Source organism: Diorhabda sublineata, chromosome 7 (assembly GCF_026230105.1).
Source record: "Diorhabda sublineata isolate icDioSubl1.1 chromosome 7, icDioSubl1.1, whole genome shotgun sequence".
NCBI classification, from domain to species: Eukaryota; Metazoa; Arthropoda; class Insecta; order Coleoptera; family Chrysomelidae; genus Diorhabda; species Diorhabda sublineata.
Genome location: NC_079480.1, coordinates 24,268,237 through 24,286,913, shown reverse-complemented (window position 1 = coordinate 24,286,913; position 18,677 = coordinate 24,268,237). Strand labels below are relative to the sequence as shown.

At 33.2% G+C, this 18,677-nt stretch overlaps 1 protein-coding gene across 1 annotated transcript in view; it reads right to left on the bottom strand.

Annotated features, from left to right (window-relative positions):
* Nucleotides 1–18,677, bottom strand: part of LOC130447104 (dynein axonemal heavy chain 8) — an 85,952-nt gene that overhangs the window by 63,978 nt on the left and 3,297 nt on the right. The window contains 17 exon segments of the mRNA XM_056783761.1: nucleotides 696–807; nucleotides 967–1,385; nucleotides 2,195–2,369; nucleotides 2,634–2,796; nucleotides 2,897–3,077; nucleotides 3,273–3,409; nucleotides 3,481–3,666; nucleotides 4,326–4,345; nucleotides 4,906–5,059; nucleotides 7,065–7,244; nucleotides 9,016–9,145; nucleotides 9,730–10,004; nucleotides 13,206–13,446; nucleotides 13,717–13,942; nucleotides 14,000–14,191; nucleotides 16,596–16,822; nucleotides 17,516–17,839. Coding sequence (XP_056639739.1) covers nucleotides 696–807; nucleotides 967–1,385; nucleotides 2,195–2,369; nucleotides 2,634–2,796; nucleotides 2,897–3,077; nucleotides 3,273–3,409; nucleotides 3,481–3,666; nucleotides 4,326–4,345; nucleotides 4,906–5,059; nucleotides 7,065–7,244; nucleotides 9,016–9,145; nucleotides 9,730–10,004; nucleotides 13,206–13,446; nucleotides 13,717–13,942; nucleotides 14,000–14,191; nucleotides 16,596–16,822; nucleotides 17,516–17,839 — 3,342 coding nt within the window.

Below are 18,677 nucleotides of genomic sequence, written 5' to 3'. Positions count from 1 at the left end.
GCTCATTGAGGAATCTCATTATAGACCAAATCCGAAGAATACGTCGCTTAAAAAAGTACTTCCTCTCGCTCACATCTCATCCGTTGAGGTTACCTTCTTTGTTGTTCACATTCCTTTTCATTTTGGTGTCTTCATTGCTAGTATCTGTTGACCCAAACTCAGTTTATCCAATCTTCTTCCAGCGATTTCGTCCATGATCTCTTGATTCTTATTCTGGTCCAACTTGAGAGCTATATACTAAGCAGCGTCTACTGCTTGTCTCCTTTCGATGGCTCTTGACACTGTATCTTCATGTGCATCACCCTGATGATGAGTTCCAACTTAAATCGTTTTCATCTTGTCTTCTAAGAAGTCGAAGTGGATTCTAAAATATCTAGAATAACTCTTAGCCATTTTGCATCGATGCTGATCTTCCACGTTGTACGCTACTCGTCGATTAGATCCATGATTTCCTGGAGTCTTCATGTTACCATCGCTGGCTGTGTGGTCTTTGTGTTGTGTACGTTCAGAACCGTTATGCTAATATCTAGTATGCACTCTACGAACAAACTCGTTGCTTGTATCCGCACATTTCGAATAGAATCGAGAATTTTGGTTTGAACAGTGTTGCCTAGAGTATTTGAAATTCCTACATCTAAAGACTAAGTCAACTATGGATCTTTAGTGAATTTGCGAAAGTATTGGAAGTTACTTACCTTGTTAGCCATTAATTCCAATAAAGGACAAGTTTCGTTGAAATCGTCTATTTTATTTTTGAGTTCGATGAAGGCGGGCCAATCTTTCATACCCTTGGGCAATTTTCTGCACCTGTAATTGAAATAAACGGAAGCGATTGATATAAAAATCTACGTGAATTGTACTTCAGACGTTTTCGTTGGTTTCATTGTCTATAGAAGTGATTGAATGTTACGGCAAAAATCGGAAATTTTTTTAAAATTATCAATAATAATAACCAATACACAGTACCTATTCTGAAAGTCCTGTAGCTCCGCAAATATGACTTCAATATCGACGTCACTCCAAGGTATATCGAAATAACCATCGATACTATGATTAACCGCCAAATATAACCCGTACAATTTATTCAACAAGTTAAATTCCTTCTTTCTCTTGTGTAATATGGGATAATCGTTTACTTCTAGTCCAAATAACCTTTCGCCGCTACTATACATTTCAAATTTCCTCCATAATTCATCGAATCTATCTTGGAAAGCTAAGACCCTATCGCTAGCCTCTCTAGCTGCCAGACCCGGTATCATCGGGCCTCTTTCTTCGAAGTCGATATCAAATTGTTCGACTTCGTCTTTGAATTTAGCGACTCCCGCGGTTAATTCTTCCAATAAAGGACCTTGGACGTTGCAAATATCTTCTTGAACGGCTTTTGACTGAAACGTATTAATTTTAAAAAAATGACATTCATTCACGAGGTGCAAACAACATCTTTGTAGGTAATCAAAGATCTAGAACCGGAATCCTTTGTACAAATTGTGTTACCCGTGGATAAGAAAAAACAATATCTGCAGAGAAATGAGAAAAGGAGATCTAAAAATTGAACCAAAGTCTTTCTTATTCATTACAGAAACTCACTTTGCTACAAACTCTAACCTAACCTAACTACATCTCTCCCAACCACCAGATTTAACATCACGTGATTTTGTCTTATAACGGAAACGTTCTGACACCAATAACGTAATAACAGAGATAACACCCAGCCAGTAATGTATTCAGTCGATTCTACATTGAGATAATTTTGTCACTAAGCAAGGGCAGTACTTTGGAGGAGGTTAATACAAAATTTACATTGTTTTCAGTAAAATTATTCGCCGTATCTTTTGTTTTCACCTTGTAGAAAGCAAATTAAATAAAACTTAAGACTATATGTTCCAAATTTTTACCATTTTTAACCGAAATCGTTGAAATTATTTAGCTAAGGTGATTTTCTTCGGTATTAATTTTACTACGGTGCAGCGTGTTTGTGTGTGTGTGTGTGTGTCCGCCATCAATCCAGGAATAAAATTTGGGAAATGGCGAAACAAAATAACACAAAACAAAAGAAAAACAAAATGGTTGCTGATATTAACGTGTTATTGAGTCGTGGTGACGATCAAGATATCGCCGGCCAATTCGCTGATAAACGAGTTTATCAGGTTACAGGAAAACCTAGAAAAATCTGTAAAAACAAATGTATACGCACATGATTGACCATATTTTGAAAATTGAATCTTAAAGATTCGACACGTTCCGTATCATCTTTGGATACGTCAATGTGGAATCGGTTGAATGTAGCAAATGCGTCTTCTATAAGACCCAGATCCATGTCCATTTCGATGAAATTCTCTCTTATCACTTCCAGACATAACATAGCAACTCTAAAAAGTTCGATAAGTATTATTAAACTTGAAAATATCTCAAGGAAAATTACAGAAAATATCTATTACGTTTTTTTTTCATTTCTAGCACTCCAATCCTATTGACTGCGCCAAAATTAATTAGTAATATTGAAAATGTGTCAAGAAAAATATATTTTAGGCGTAATCAGCTATTTTGAGAAATTATTGATAAGTGTTTTTTGAAAATATTATCTCGCTGTTTCGGTAATAAAAAATTAGTACTCAAAGGTTATAAAATTTTACCTGCAATCGTCCAAATCAGTAATGGGCTTATTCAGAATCTTTTCTTGAGCTTTTATGAAATCGACCATTTTATTCAATTTTTCCCTATAATTGTCGCACAATTTTTTACCCATAATATGTTTCCAAGCGTCAGATTCCACCAAAAGCGCCATTTTGTACTGATCTGTTGATAAATGGTTAAATAAATATAAATTTCGTTGTACGAAACAAGAAAATGGTTATTGAATTGTAAAATTCAAAGCAATATGAATTGAAAATTATACCCATTAAAATTTGCAAGGCGCCAATATCATGTTTTTCCGGTAACTGCCTGATAGATTCAGCTCTAGCGTCGTATTCCTTGAATTTTTCCGAAATTTCAACAATCAAAGGTCCTTTATCGCAGAAAATTTGTACTTGTTCATCTCTGTCTTCGGCCCAAAGATAATTGTATTCCAAATATTGCTAAATTACAAAATTTGATATCAAAAATCTGTCTACTCATTTGAACATATTTTTCAATTAACTAGAGCTTCTACTAAACCCTTGCAAAAAAATATAATTTATGAACCCTATGGCTAAATGAAGCTTCAAATAGCTTCATTAGTTTTTGAAAATCAATTTCGATACTGCAAGAAGTAATCTATTCACCAAACTCACCTGCAATATATTTTCAACGTCCGGTTGCAATAAAAACATAACACCCTGTAAACTCATATAAACTCTAACGACTTCTTTGTGCTCGTTTACTAACTTATAGTAATTCTTGTTTTTCGGTAACTCAACTTCTTCTTTGTCTTCAAATGAATATTTTTTATATTTTCTATAAAATGCCGTCAAAAAAATAATAAAAAATAAAATTACGCACCTTTGACAGATTTCATAGCCGATTTCTTTTTGAATTCTTGACCCCACATCTGAATATATTTATGAGTATCCAAGACGACTGTTAAAACTTGCGAAAAAAAGTTCTGAATTTGATCTAGAGAAGGATTGATCATGTTAAACGGTATTTGAAGTATCATACTTGTAAACATCAAAGGTCTGAGCTCTCCTAAACTGTAAAAACGTCGTAAATTATATCAAGTCTTCAAATTAAAATTTGTATGAAGTTTGTTTACATCGCTTCGAAATAAAGTACGAGGACTGCCACTGAAGTTTTGACACAAATAAAAACAAATATTTATAATTCTATAGGACTTCGAATGTAGAAAAACGTTGACCCTGAAGAAATCATTGAGTGCTAAACAAGGACTGTACGGAGGATGATCCATCAATTCAATGTTTTTTGACTGTTCAAAAACGTTTTGGTTTGAACTGAACCGTCAGAGCTTGCATTGTCGGGGTGGAAAATGATTGGCTTTTTGTGTGCTTCTTGCGCGAACAACTTTTATTGGATTTGGCACATACAGCACATCATCGATGCTTTATGGCACGACCTTCACGAAATTCATCCTACAGCCAATTGCGACCACGATTTAATTTGGAAAACCAGCGAAACAGCTCGAGATGATGCTTTTCAAGTATCTATAAACAACTCAAATAGCACACATTATGAGTACGTTCACTACAGATTTGACATATTCACATCAGTGTTGCCATATCTCAAAACCTAAGTAGCAACTTTCGTACAATGAAATCTGTCACTTCGTCGTCAATTGCAACAGAAGGATACGACTATTCCATTACAGAAAGTATCTACTATCAGTTGGCTGAGATCTTGGTTGCTTCAGCTTTGACCGCATCCACAATTAAAAATCGTCTCCTTCAGCATTGATTCGACCTTGTGAAAAAGTCACCTCAACAAGATCGAGCACATATAGTGCTTGTTCAATCAAGATGGTGCCATGTTTTGCAATAAAAGTTCTTACAACATGATGGATGCATTGCCTTGAGTAAATATTCAACATGTGATTTACCACAAATCTGGTTTAACACGTGGATGGATAAACGAAGATGGGGGAAGATTGACTTACCAATTTTTCGACGTCGACCATACTAGACAAGATCAACAATCATTACATGTTGCAACAAGAAATTAGTTTAACGCATTACTAGACTAAGTGGTTCATTCAAACACAAAGGCCTACAGGCTTATCTAGAGAGTTCAGAATAGGGAAAAAACCATCAGATGTATTCAAAAATTACGTGGCACGTACTGGTACAAAAAAATCAGGATTCTGGTGGAATTTGATTACAATTGGACGATGTTTGAATCAATTACTATTCTACTGCCAAAATAATAGTATTTTAAAACATCTTATCGTGTTGAAACAACGTATGTTTTATTTACCTCGTAGCTCTTAATTTGACTTGTTCCAAAGACCATTTAGTAGCTTTTATAAAAGCATCAACAAGTCTCATATTAAAGAACATGAACATTTCCATGCAATCGTCGTGAATTGCGCTCAATTCTTTGGTATAAGTTCGGTCAATTTCTTTGAAAGCTACAAAAGTACATAAATTAATATGAAAAAATTCATTTTACTGCCATATACATTCCTAAATTGATTCTATATCAATTATATGAGACATTAAATCCCAAGTTTGCATCTACCTCCCATGATTTTACCCCGCCTGCTCGCAGTGCAAAATATTTTGATATCTTCATGCGAATAAATCTGCAAATGGGGACTAGAAAGTAATTAAGTTTCTGCGCCTGTCAATATAGTTGTATACGAGAAATGTCAGTTCAAAAACCTTTCACAATGACGCTGGTGTGTACACAAAGTTAAAATTTTAATATCGACTTTTATTGTACAAAATAATGTAAAGAAAATAAACCAAAAGAAATTAACACTGATGCTAATGTGGCGCCACTACAATTTTACGCATTTCGACGGACAATTTTCATACGAACTGTGACTCCTACCTATCAGGGAAATCAACAATATTATATATCGACATGTAAACGTGGAAGCAATCCATTTTAGATAATCAATAAATATTCAAACACCTTCGATTAACCTTGTTCCACCATCCAAGAATATTTGCAGACGAAAAGAAAGAAGTTATCTATTACATGCAACGTATTGCTCCAAAGATACCATACAGAATCATTTTTTGATCGCTTTATCACTGGAGATACCAAATGGGTCTAATATGACAATCCAATACGCAAAAAGCAGTGGCTCTTTTCAAATGAATCACCACAAAGTACTACAAAGCGAGATTCGCATACCAAAAAGGATTTTTTACTTTGAAGTTTTGAAATATGGGGTATTCGGAGCACATCGAACGCTTTTGACAGGGTTCCGCATGTCAACGTTCTAAATAAATCGGGATCGTACGGCTTATCATCCTCACTATCGATGGTAACACCAGGTTTTAGGTCAACGCTTGAGATCACCACCATCAATACCTATCTTGAAGACATTCTGGAAGCAAACTGATTGATTTAATGTAGCACAAACCCAGACTGCTGTTTTTACAAAGACGAATGACACTGTAGCCTGGAATTTGGTACTGTCTGGAAATGAAATATTACCATCACCGCAAATTAGTATGTCCTAGCATAGTCAGGTGACTGAATTAGCTAAGGCAGCCTCACAAAAACTTCGTACCCTCTTTAAGACCAAAAAGCTATATATTTCGCAACAGCTTCTAATTCTCTACGATTCGTCCATCTTTAGAGTATTGTTCGCACATTTGGAGCTCGGTTCCCAAGAATACCATGAGGATGCTCGACTCAATACGGAAGAGTGCAATTCCACCTACTGTTGACAAGAAACTTGGACAGCTTGGAGCATAGAAGAAAGGCAAATACTCTTCCAAGCTGATTAATATAATTTCTCCCTTAAATAGTATCTACAAGACGTAATCTACAAATAGACGAATTCGCTTGCAGGAGCCCAGAACGTCAATTTATTAGGACACCTTTCATTGGAGAAGTGCAAGCCTGTTAAATCGGGAAGATCAAGATGAATATCCACATATATCTTCATGCGACAGGCAAAACTGGAGCTACTCAAGTATAATAGAGTTTACCCTCTTGTACTTGCTTTTTACAAGAAAAAAACATGGATTCCTATCTTTATCGTGAACAAGTTGATCCAGTGAACCAATCTCTACTCGAAAGCTTCCAAAAGGAAAATTTCTTCCAACTTTGTTGGCTGCTAACCGGAACAATTCTGTGGTAATTAAGTCGAATCATTTCCTGAAGCTTTTGAGCCCAAATTTTCTTCTCCGCGCTCCATTATGACCGCATAATTTGCCTTCAAGCATTAACTGCAGCAAGCCATATTGATTTTCATTCCTTGTTGTATGACACAAATATTCAAATTTCCTTTCTTTGATTGCTATTGTTTCATAAATGCTGAAAATTCTCCCACTAGATAACAAACTGTTGTTGATAACTATTAATGATTAAAAATAAAAACTTGTTTAAAGTTAATTCAACAAACCAACATTACTTTCCGATCCCCCTATAATATTATAGATTCGGGAATTTACCTGCATCCTCGTTCATTAATAAATTAGTTGCTGATCCGCTAGCTTTCAAAACCTTTTCTGCGTCCAACCAATTATATTTATTTTTCTGGAATCTCGGTTCGTCGATAACACTCAAAAACTTGTTGATCAATTCGATCACACAACGTTCCACGGAATACGATTTCAATTGCAATTCTTTTACTGAAAGTAAAATATTAAAACGAGGTTAGGTTACGTTGTTCGCTCGGTTAGATTATTCTTCTTTTCCCCGTAACTTTATCTATATATAAGTATGCAGTTATCGAATGTTTCGAAACTGTTTTGATTGTGTTCGAGAACAATCTCGATTACGCCGTCAGATATACAAAATAAATAAAATAAATGCTAAGGAAGATCTTTACTGTGACTGTTGACAATTAGAAGACCTGGAGCCGATCCTGTCTAGATTGTGGAATTTTAAATTTTGGCGGTAGCGCGGTGCCTTCGGTGTACGGAATCCGTTTGAAGTTTTTATTAAATCAGGCTGTTAATTTACATTGTTTCTTTTGAATAATTTCTAGGAAGATTTATTTATTTATTTGTTTTGTTTCTTTATTTTCTAAAACTTTTGTTAATTCTTTTGGGATATATAAAAGAAGTTTTTTTATCGCTTTTTAGTTTAGTTTATAATAAATAATCGTAATGAACAGACCGAAATAGAAAAGTGATCGAAGTATTTGAATAAATTATTTAAGTTAGTTGAATGATAGTGATAAGTGAATCATATTATAAGTTAGTGTAGTATAAAGTATCAAATACCAAAAAATATATCAGGAATATTAGATATTTGCCAAAGATTGTTTTCTAAGTTCAGATCCGTTATAGTATAAAGTATTTAAATGCTTTACCACTTCCATCGACTCAAATCGAGTCCCTTTCAAACCAGATCTTTTTCTAAACTTTCTAACCTTCCAAGAAAATCTGAGCAGACCCGTTGACGCAAAAGCTTGTGATCAGGATTTAGGTAAATTTTTCCAACCGTTTCTTTATCGGCGTTTACAGCCTCTGCAATTATCCGGATGCTTATTCGATGATCTGCACGCACATTTTGGTTGATTTTGGTCACTGTTTCCGGAGTTGGAATAGTCTAAGGGCGACCTGGGCGCTGGTCATCTTCAGTGCTCTCTCGGCACTCACTAAAGCGCTTGCACCACTCAAAAACACGCGCACAATATGGAGAATTATCCCCATAGGCATCTTCCAACAATTTATAACTCTCAGTCGGAGTTTTTTTCAAATTTAACATGAAATTTGAGATTTATACGCTGTTTTTTTACCCCACTCATCTAGGGCGCCCTCTATGCGCGCAGACTCGTTATTTAATAGCCAGACCTCGTATACAAAGAACTGCTTAAGTCAATCAATAATATTTATTCGTCGCTTATGGTTCTAGTGTTGAAGTCAGTGGAGCTTCTAATCGAATACCTAACACGAAATGACTCAATACTTTAAGTAGACACTAGGTGTTTGTAACCAATTTCGTAATATATAGCTTAGCTTATAATAATTGTAGAATGGTAGAGAATATTTTCACTTTTATAGGTGGTAATTTCTAAAGTTGACTTTTTTTACTTCCAAAAAAATAAAACCCTTTTTTTGTACAACTCTCTTGGTGCAACCCATCAGGATACAGTACAGGACGTAAAGAATCTATATTTGTTATCCTTTGTAGTCACGTATTCTTACTTTTGAATGACGGGAAGCAAGTCTTCAGACGTACACTCTTCAAATAAACTGGTAACAAGTAAACACAAATCTTGGCTGTATGTCATTAAGCAAAAGGCCAATAGAGAAGAAGAAGAAGAAACTAACATGGAAGTGTGTCAATCTATTTTTTACTGTTGGGTTGTCGTTTAATCTAAATTATTGATACAATTTTAAAATAGGAAAAAACAGTGATAATAAATTTGTTTCGAATAAAAATCATACTAACTTATTTGTTTCCTATGGTTAATATTTTCTTGCAAATAATCAGCGGGACTGATAGCATCGGGTGGAAGATACGCCAAATTTGTTCTAGTTATAGTTTCAAGCACTTCATCGATTCGGGCCTCTTTCATATCCTAAAATATTCACAATGTTCATTGTGTAAACTTATGAAATGATTTCCAGGTAGTTTTCTCTAAGTTGAAAAAAAAGAAGCTGACTCTCAAAAACCAGTAGATACAAAAGATATTTTGACAAAAGATTCACTAATAAAACTTGTCAGCTCCCAAAACTACAATACTAAGATGATTTTCTCTAAAATTTTCATGGTATGTAAAAGTTATTGCCCTATAAAATCATGATGGGTCACTCCAACAAAATTTCCTCACCCACGCCGGAGATATTACTTCTATAGTGTGTTAAATAAAATTTAATTCTAATTGTTTTACTAAATTTTGAATAGAAACTTGAAATTTGTACATGCCACCTTGTAGGGGTGATATCTCGGAAGAGGCTAATTTAAGGAAATGTCCCGAATTTTGACACATTTAAAAGATAACCGCGTCTCTAGGATAGGTAGTAGATGTCGTTAAATCTCGAAACGTCGTCTGGTGTAAAGCATTAGTAAAATTTGATACGCTAAAGTTTGTACTTTAAATCTCGTCTATTAGTTGCTTAAACACATTTGGAAGAACGTGCCTGTAGAAGTTTTTTTGCTTACCTTTACTTCTTTGACGAATATTTCAACGTAGTCCAAAATGCTTGTAACCTTGTCGCAAAATTCTGGGATTCCCATAGAAGTCCAAGTAATTGTCGAAAATCCCGGCATGAAAGCGTCTTCCATTTTCAAAAGGTGCGGCCGCATCATAGGTAAAAACAAAAGGGGTATGTTCATTCTGATTTCATCGTTTCGTAGGATGAGAGCTTTCACGATTTCGTAAGAATTGAGAATTTTTTCTTTGCAAAATACCAATACCTGTCCTACGTCTGGTACCGCTTCAAATTCGAAAAAAATCAATAAAATCGTAGACAAGACACTTATTTTCACTAATATAAAGAAATTTTTGAAAAAAATAAATATATTTTAATGAAATATGATTTGAGAGAGTGGCGGATATCTATGAAATTATCGATACGATAAAACGGTTAACGATTGGTTAAATTTACTCATTTTGGAATGTTAAATTTCTCTGAAATGGTTAATATAATGATGAAATTTCATAATAAAGCAATAAATGTAACAAAATGAGTTGTGAATTTGCCTTATTTTTTACCCTTGAATGCATTCAAATAGAAAAACCGGGTGGTTCTATTTAAAAAAATAAAGAAATTTGATATTTGTGAAGTTAAACTTTGATCACTTTTTATACATACCCTGTATAATAAGAAACATTTTTCAACATAAATTCAAATACGTCTAACCTTGCTAAAAGCAACCGAACAGAAATCTTTTTCATGTATTTATAAGTATTCTCGTAAAAAAATAATTTTTAATTATTTATATATTATACAGTGCTTTTCAGATAAAAGTATCGACCTTTAATAACTTTTGTAATACTGGTATTTTGAAAAAATCCAAAAACACGTCAATTTATGTTGGAAGGGGCAAGCATTATGGCTTATTTAAATTTACTGGAAAAGCCACCCCCTCACCCCTAGCAGCATCCCCTTTATTTTTTTAAATTACTTTTCATATTTTTTATGTAAAATTTGGATACTTCTCTTTGAGCTGATGTATAATACTTGTAGGTTAAAGTGGTTGGTTTATGAGATAAACAATTTTTCTTTTAAGAGCACAAATTTTACTTATTATTTACTTTCACCTTATTTGCCTGTACTAAAATGGGTTGTACAACAGTTCAAACTCTTTAATCTTTTTAACTGTGCTATTTATTCTACTTAAAAAATCCAAACAACAAAAAACTCTACTTTTTATTAAAGTTTGACATTGTCAACTAGAATTTGTAGTCACTATTAATAGTGTAATTTGATACATTATTTATTTTGTTTCTCCGAAATGGTTTACTCTTTGCAAGAAAGAATTGAAATTGTAGGTTTATACTACCAAAATAATAATTGTGCAAGAGCTGCTGCTAGAATATTTAACGAATTACATGACGGAAGACATGCAACTCATAAGTATGTAATTCAACTGATGGAGAAATTTACCACAACAGGGTCTGTTTGCTATAAAGTGCATAAGCGAGAGGGACTCGTAAATAACGAAGCAATCCAAGTGGCAATTTTAGGGCAAGTCAGCTTAGAGGCTCAACAGCCCCAATCGTTGTCAACAATAAGTAGAGCGATCGGTGTTTCATCTTCTACAGTTTTCCGAGTTCTACATAAATTCAAGTACCACCCATACAAAGTTAAGTTGGTGCACGAGTTGAATGAAGATGATTTTGATCGTCGTCTAGAGTTTTGCGAATCAATGACGCAAATTATCAATAACAATCCACAATTGTTAAACAATATTTTCTTTTCAGATGAATGCTCATGGTCATTAAATGGCTTAGTAAATAGGCATAATTGTAGATATTGGGCTGAAAGTGATCCACATATTATGCGTGAATTCCATACACAACATCCCCAAAAGTTAAACGTTTGGTGTGGTATCCTAGGTGACCACATTGTCGGACCTTTCTTCATCAACGGAAATTTAAATGGTGAATCATATCTTGAGTTACTCAGGGAAGGGGTTGACCCACGTATTACAACAATAATAGAAAATGTTGATAACCTTTCCGAAGATTTACTGGTATTTCAACAAGACGGAGCTCCCCCACACTATGCTATGCCTGTCCGACAATTTTTAAACGAAACATTCCCCGCTCGTTGGATAGGTAGAAGGGGGCAGATGATGGAGTGGCCACCTAGGTCACCGGATTTAACACCCCTAGACTTCTTTTTATGGGGGTATTTAAAAACAAAAGTTTATGCTACCCAACCAGAATCTCTGGATGATTTACGAGAGAGGATAGAAAATGAATGTCGACAATTAAATCCAGCCGTATTAAGCAATGTCAGAGAGGCATTTCAAAATAGATTATACCATTGTATGGAAGTGAATGGTACTCATTTTGAACACTTATTGTAACTTCACAATAAATAGCACAGTTAAAAAGATTAAAGAGTTTGAACTGTTGTACAACAACAAAATATCCAATACATTTACTACAGAAACGATATAGGACATAGTAAAAACCAAAAACATTTTGAAATTTTGAAAATTCATCAACTTCCCCTTTGCTGGTATGCTGCTAGTTTTTGATCAAGACTACCAGTTGACATCACACAATTCTTTGACAGTTCAAGGTATAAGAAAATGTTAAATATAAAAGTTGTAGAAAATTTAATGGTCTACAATATTGATAAGGGATACAAATAGCGTATATCCCATAGAAAACTAGTTATTTGCAAATAATGTAAAAATACTCGATTTTTGTGACCTTCGACTTAAAAACTTGCGACAATCCAATTATATGTGAATGTTGAGAATAGTTTTAGGATGCCAAAATACAATTTTCGACGTGATAATATACTGAGTATGTCGATTTTCCGAGATCAACCCCCTATAATGACTAGACTATTTATAAAAGTCGCGAAATGCTATAAAAGGAGTAGTAAAAACCAAAAATTACCAATTTTGAAAATTTCACCACCTTCGTTGTGCTGCTGTAATATTACATATATTTCCAAATAAATAAAATTGATAAAATTGGTTTCTAAAATGATAAATTTTCATATTTCAACAATAACTTTAGTAAAAAAAATACAGGTAATATAAAAAGACAAAACTCTTCAAATTTGAAAAATTTTCAACTTCCTTTCTGTTACTATGGCACTATATATATTTATATAATCGACAAAATCATAAATCCTCATTTTTCAACAATAAATTCGCTAGAAATATTATAAAAATAAAGGTATCAACAAGAAACTTCACATTTTGAAAATTTCTCAACTTCTTCTTTGCAGATGTCCATATATTTTTCCAAATTGATAGAAGCTTCCAAAATAGTTAAAAAAATGAGAGATTTCAAAATTTCATTTAGCAAAAATGCAATAAAGTTGTTATTTCATTCATTATTGTTATTTTTATAGTTTTTTCACATTGAGAATTGAACTTTAGAACCTTTGTCCGTTTTCTTAAAATAAATAAATAAATATTTTCCAATTATACCGAAAATAACTTACGTAATCCAAGTTTGTAAGTATATTCCGTTTCTCTAATAACTTCAATGATATAATTATCGAAATTGACTTGATATCTTTTAGTTTTGGGATGTTTCGTCAAAATAGGAACCAACAAACAGTTACGAACTTGTCCGGCAAAAGTAAACCACGCCTTATGGTAAATATTTTCATAATGAACGAACACCATCGACATGGCGTTGAACAATTGGATGCATTTTTGGACTTTCCTGTGACGCATTACCTGAAATATCAAATTATTCCTATATCTTTAATTCTTGAAATAAAAACCACCCCAAAGTGTATCAAAAGGAACCGAACGTTTCGAAAATGTACGCACAGGAACGAGGAAACAATATAGTATCTATAACGTGCGGAAAGAAACATTTTTTTTTCCACTTTTCAATCATTGCTCGTCTTTATAATCATACCAACACATTTAAGAATGATAAAATAAAAATTTAATCTTGAAAAAACTCACAAAAACTAGTCTTATAAACTCAATGTAACTCACTCTCTCTTTGGTCCTAAATATATTCATAGGCTCTTCGATTCTGCTATAAAATTGCCTGATCCACATAATCCTACCAGTAACTGGCGGCATATTTCTCGGTAGCTGTGGCGTCTGTCTCTCCTCGTTGTATCTGTCTCTAAGTACTTCCAATTCCGAATGAAACATCACCATCGCTTCCAAATAACGTTCCTCCAAATGTAGACACTCCAAATTTAATTTCTCGAATCTACGAATGTTTAAATATAAATCTACCCCTGGTGATAAAAGAGCTCAGGATCAGTACCTGCTTAATAATCTGAGGACATTATCGACGTCAGTCATTTTAGCTAAAGAAGCTCCGACGAATTCTTCCATGTCCCATTCTGTATCGACAACGTTCTGTCTGAATTCTTTATAATCGTTTTCGAAATACGGTAGGCGATGATTGAGCGCATCGTATTTTTGAGTTGATATTTTCCGATGAAAATCTATAAATCTACGAATGAAAATTAAAAAAAAACTCATAATCCAAAAGGAAAACTATCAGATCACGGTACTATAAATTTTATCATATCTTTAGATACCTTAGTAATAAAGCTCCTAAAGTAATTATTTTATTGATATCAAATTTGAAAATAATCAAATTTCTCATGGTTGTATCTCTTGAACTTCATATTTAGAATCGATTAATTGAGAAAGCACTTTTATTTTCAAATTACATCTTCTATTAGTTTCTAAAATAAAGGACCTCAAACTAAACTTCTTTTTTTCGACTTATCAAAAATAATAAGATAAATCACAATACTAAAACTTTAGTTATACCTAACTGTCTATAATAAATAAAATAAGACCATAAATTGAGAAATAGTTACTTCACAAGCATCCACAGTCTCAATAATTAATTTGTTTTAAATATATAGTGCTGAGATATCATTTTTTGACCAGATTACGTCTTGGTACTCTAACTTTGATTATATCTCTTAAACTTGAAAAAGCTCACTCTACAACCAATCAAATTGTCAATTTTTTGCTAAACTCGCTTTTCAAAATACAGGGGCTCGAATCAAATTATTATTTTTTTGACTCAATGAAAATTACTAAATATTTCATGGTTTTATATCTTTGGATTTATCTCTCGAATACTTGATGAAAGTGCCTCATGAAAAAAATCATTCGATTGAGAAAAATCCACTCTACAAATTCACCTATTCTCAATTTTTCAGCTTATCAGATTTCTAAGATACAGGGGCTCAAAGTTAAGTATCATTTTTTTACTCAATATGACTAAATATTTCATGTTGTTATATCTTAGAATTTATCTCTCGAATACTTGATAAAAGTGCATCAAGAGTACGATCATTAGATTGAGAAAAGTCCACTCTACATATTCACCTATTCTCAAGTTTGTAACCTATCGGATTTCTGAGATACAGGGACTCAAAGTTAAGTATCATTTTTTTACTCAATGAAAATGACTAAATATTTCATGTTGTTATATCTTAGAATTTATCTCTCGAATACTTGATAAAGTGCATCAAGAATACAATCATTAGATTGAGAAAAGTCCACTCTACATATTCACCTATTCTCAAGTTTTTAACCCATCGGGTTTCTGAGATACAGAGACGCAAAGTTAAGTATCATTTTTTTACTCAATGAAAATGACTAAATATTTCATGTTGTTATATCTTAGAATTTATCTCTCGAATACTTGATAAAAGTGCATCAAGAATACAATCATTAGATTGAGAAAAGTCCACTCTACATATTCACCTATTCTCAAGTTTGTAACCTATCGGATTTCTGAGATACAGGGACTCAAAGTTAAGTATCATTTTTTTACTCAATGAAAATGACTAAATATTTCATGTTGTTATATCTTAGAATTTATCTCTCGAATACTTGATAAAGTGCATCAAGAATACAATCATTAGATTGAGAAAAGTCCACTCTACATATTCACCTATTCTCAAGTTTTTAACCCATCGGGTTTCTGAGATACAGGGACGCAAAGTTGAGTATCATTTTTTTACTCAATGAAAATGACTAAATATTTCATGTTGTTATATCTTAGAATTTATCTCTCGTATACTTGATAAAAGTGCATCAAGAATACAATCATTAGATTGAGAAAAGTCCACTCTACAAATTCACCTATTCTCAAGTTTTTAACCCATCGGGTTTCTGAGATACAGGAACTCAAAGTTAAATATAATTTTTTTACTCAATGAAAATTACTAAATATTTCATGTTGTTATATCTTAGAATTTATCTCTCGAATACTTGATAAAGTGCATCAAGAATACAATCATTAGATTGAGAAAAGTCCACTCTAGATATTCACTTATTCTCAAGTTTTTAACCCATCGGGTTTCTGAGATACAGGAACTCAAAGTTAAATATAATTTTTTTACTCAATGAAAATTACTAAATATTTCATGTTGTTATATCTTAGAATTTATCTCTCGAATACTTGATAAAAGTGCATCAAGAATACAATCATTAGATTGAGAAAAGTCCACTCTAGATATTCACCTATTCTCAAGTTTTTAACTTATCAGATTTCTAAGATACAGGGGCTCAAAGTTAACTATCATTTTTTTGACCCAATGAAAATTACTAAATATTTCATAGTTTTATATATTTGGATTTATCTCTCGAATACTTAATGAAAGTGCATCAAGAATACAATCATTAGATTGATAAAAGTCCTCTCTACAAATTCACCTATTCTCAAGTTTTTAACCCATCGGGTTTCTGAGATACAGGGTCTCAAAGTTAAATATCATTGTTTTGACTCGTTAAAACTTTAGTTAATAAATTAAAAAGGAGCTACAATTATTATCACATAGTTTGAGAAAAAAAAAATCCTTTGTTAATTAATGATTAGTCGTTCTCACCTATTTGCAAATTCATTGATACCTTCGATGGTGCTACTTTGCAAAATTGAATATTTGATAGTTGTTTTCAATACGAACACAATTTGTTCCATACGTTTTTTGAAAGACTCGAATTTTCCGAAAATGTACATTTCCGAACATTCGAATGGTTTTTCATTGTTCTCTTCCATTACTTTTTCGGTGTGTTTGAAACATTGGAAATATCGCAAATATAAATCCAAGCAGATCTATAACGTCATAAAATCTAAATTGACGATTAAATCAGAAGAAAAACAGTAATAAACATGTAAAAACAGACAGAATAGATAAAAAGGGTTCGGAGGATTGAAGTACTTCCAAAACACGAATCAACAGTTCCTTCAGGTGTAGAAAAACGTTGACCTCGCAATTCAGAAATCATTGGGTGCCAAATAAAGACTTTAAGGCAGATGACGCGTCAATTCGATATTTTGACTGATCAAAAACGTTTTTATTTGGACTGATGCGTGACTGCTCGCATTGTCTTCGTGGAGAATGATGTTTCCCTGATTTTTCGAACACTTCTGGCAAAGAAATACTGTTGTACACTGTAAACAGTCGACCATTTTATCTCAAGAGCCAATTTCGCAACTCATGATTGTCACATATCTACTGAGGTAGAAGATCGTTTTAATTAGCGAAGTTCGGTCATAAACCATGGTCTTTTAAACTTCTGGTGAACAACTTTTGCACTCGCTCGAAGCCTACTTCAGTAACTCTTGATCCGCAGTATGTCATCCTCAAACTGATGATACCTTCTGGATGTTATTATCAACTGGAGAATCATAAACGACCACAAAGGTCCATCCAGCAACTACAGATCCTGTATTCTGTATCCACAGTTATTTTTGACCTAGTTAAATATCGTATCGACCCTAACCGCCTCCCGGAACCGCACTTACCTTAATTTTATTCAAAACCACTTCCTTCGGTTGGTTCCACACCGTTTTCGTTTCGTTGCAATTCAAATAAAGCCGACACCTTTTGATCAACTGATTGGATATTTTCACTAGAATCGCGGTGACATTTCCGGTGCTGTTATAAAATTTTGATGTAGTAAATACCATTCTGATGGCGTTCAGAAGCGGCGGTATGTATTGTTGTAAATCATCCGGATCTAATCTATATAGAGGCTCCCAATATTTTTCCATCGAATAAAGGTATTTTACGTTATCCGAACCTTCGTTTCGGGTTTCGTATACAGCCGCTACGTGTTTTCTCCAAATCTGCGAAAACAAGTACGTTCGTGGGTACAACTTCACTAGATTCGTATTGAAAACGAAATTAATCTTAAAGCATGAAAATTCATGGATAAATAGCTGATCTTATCGAATCTAAATTAAAAATAACCAAATCGAAGCTACAGTAAAACTGACCTAATCGAAGCTAAAGTAGAAACTAACCTAATCGAAGCTAAAATATACATAATTTAATCAAACATAAAGTAAACTCAACCTAAACGAAGCTAAAGTTGAACTAACCTAATCGAAGATAAAAGGATAAAGCTAAAGTAAAACTAACCTAATCAGAGCTAAAGTAAACTTAATCGAAGCTAAAGTAAACTTAACCTAATCGAAGGTAAAGTAAAACTAATCTATATGAAGCTAAAGTAAAACTAACCTAAACGAAACTAAAGTAAACCTCACGTAGTCGAAGCTAAAGTAAACTTAATCTAAAACGAAGCTAAAGTAAAACTAATCTAATCGAAGCTAAAGTAAACTTAACCTAATCGAAGGTAAAGTAAGAATAATCTAAACGAAACTAAAGTAAACCTCACGTAGTCGGAGCTAAGGTATACATTATTTAACGAAGCTAAAGTAAATCTAAACGAAGCTAAAGTAAAACTAACCTAATCAGAGCTAAAGTAAACTTAATCGAAGCTAAAGTAAACTTAACCTAATCGAAGGTAAAGTAAAAATCATATAAACTAAACTAAAGTAAACCTCACGTAGTCGGAGCTAAAGTAAAAATAATATAAACGAAGCTAAAGTAAACTAAATCTAAACGAAGCTAAAGTAAAACTAATCTAATCGAAGCTAAAGTAAACTTAACCTAATCGAAGGT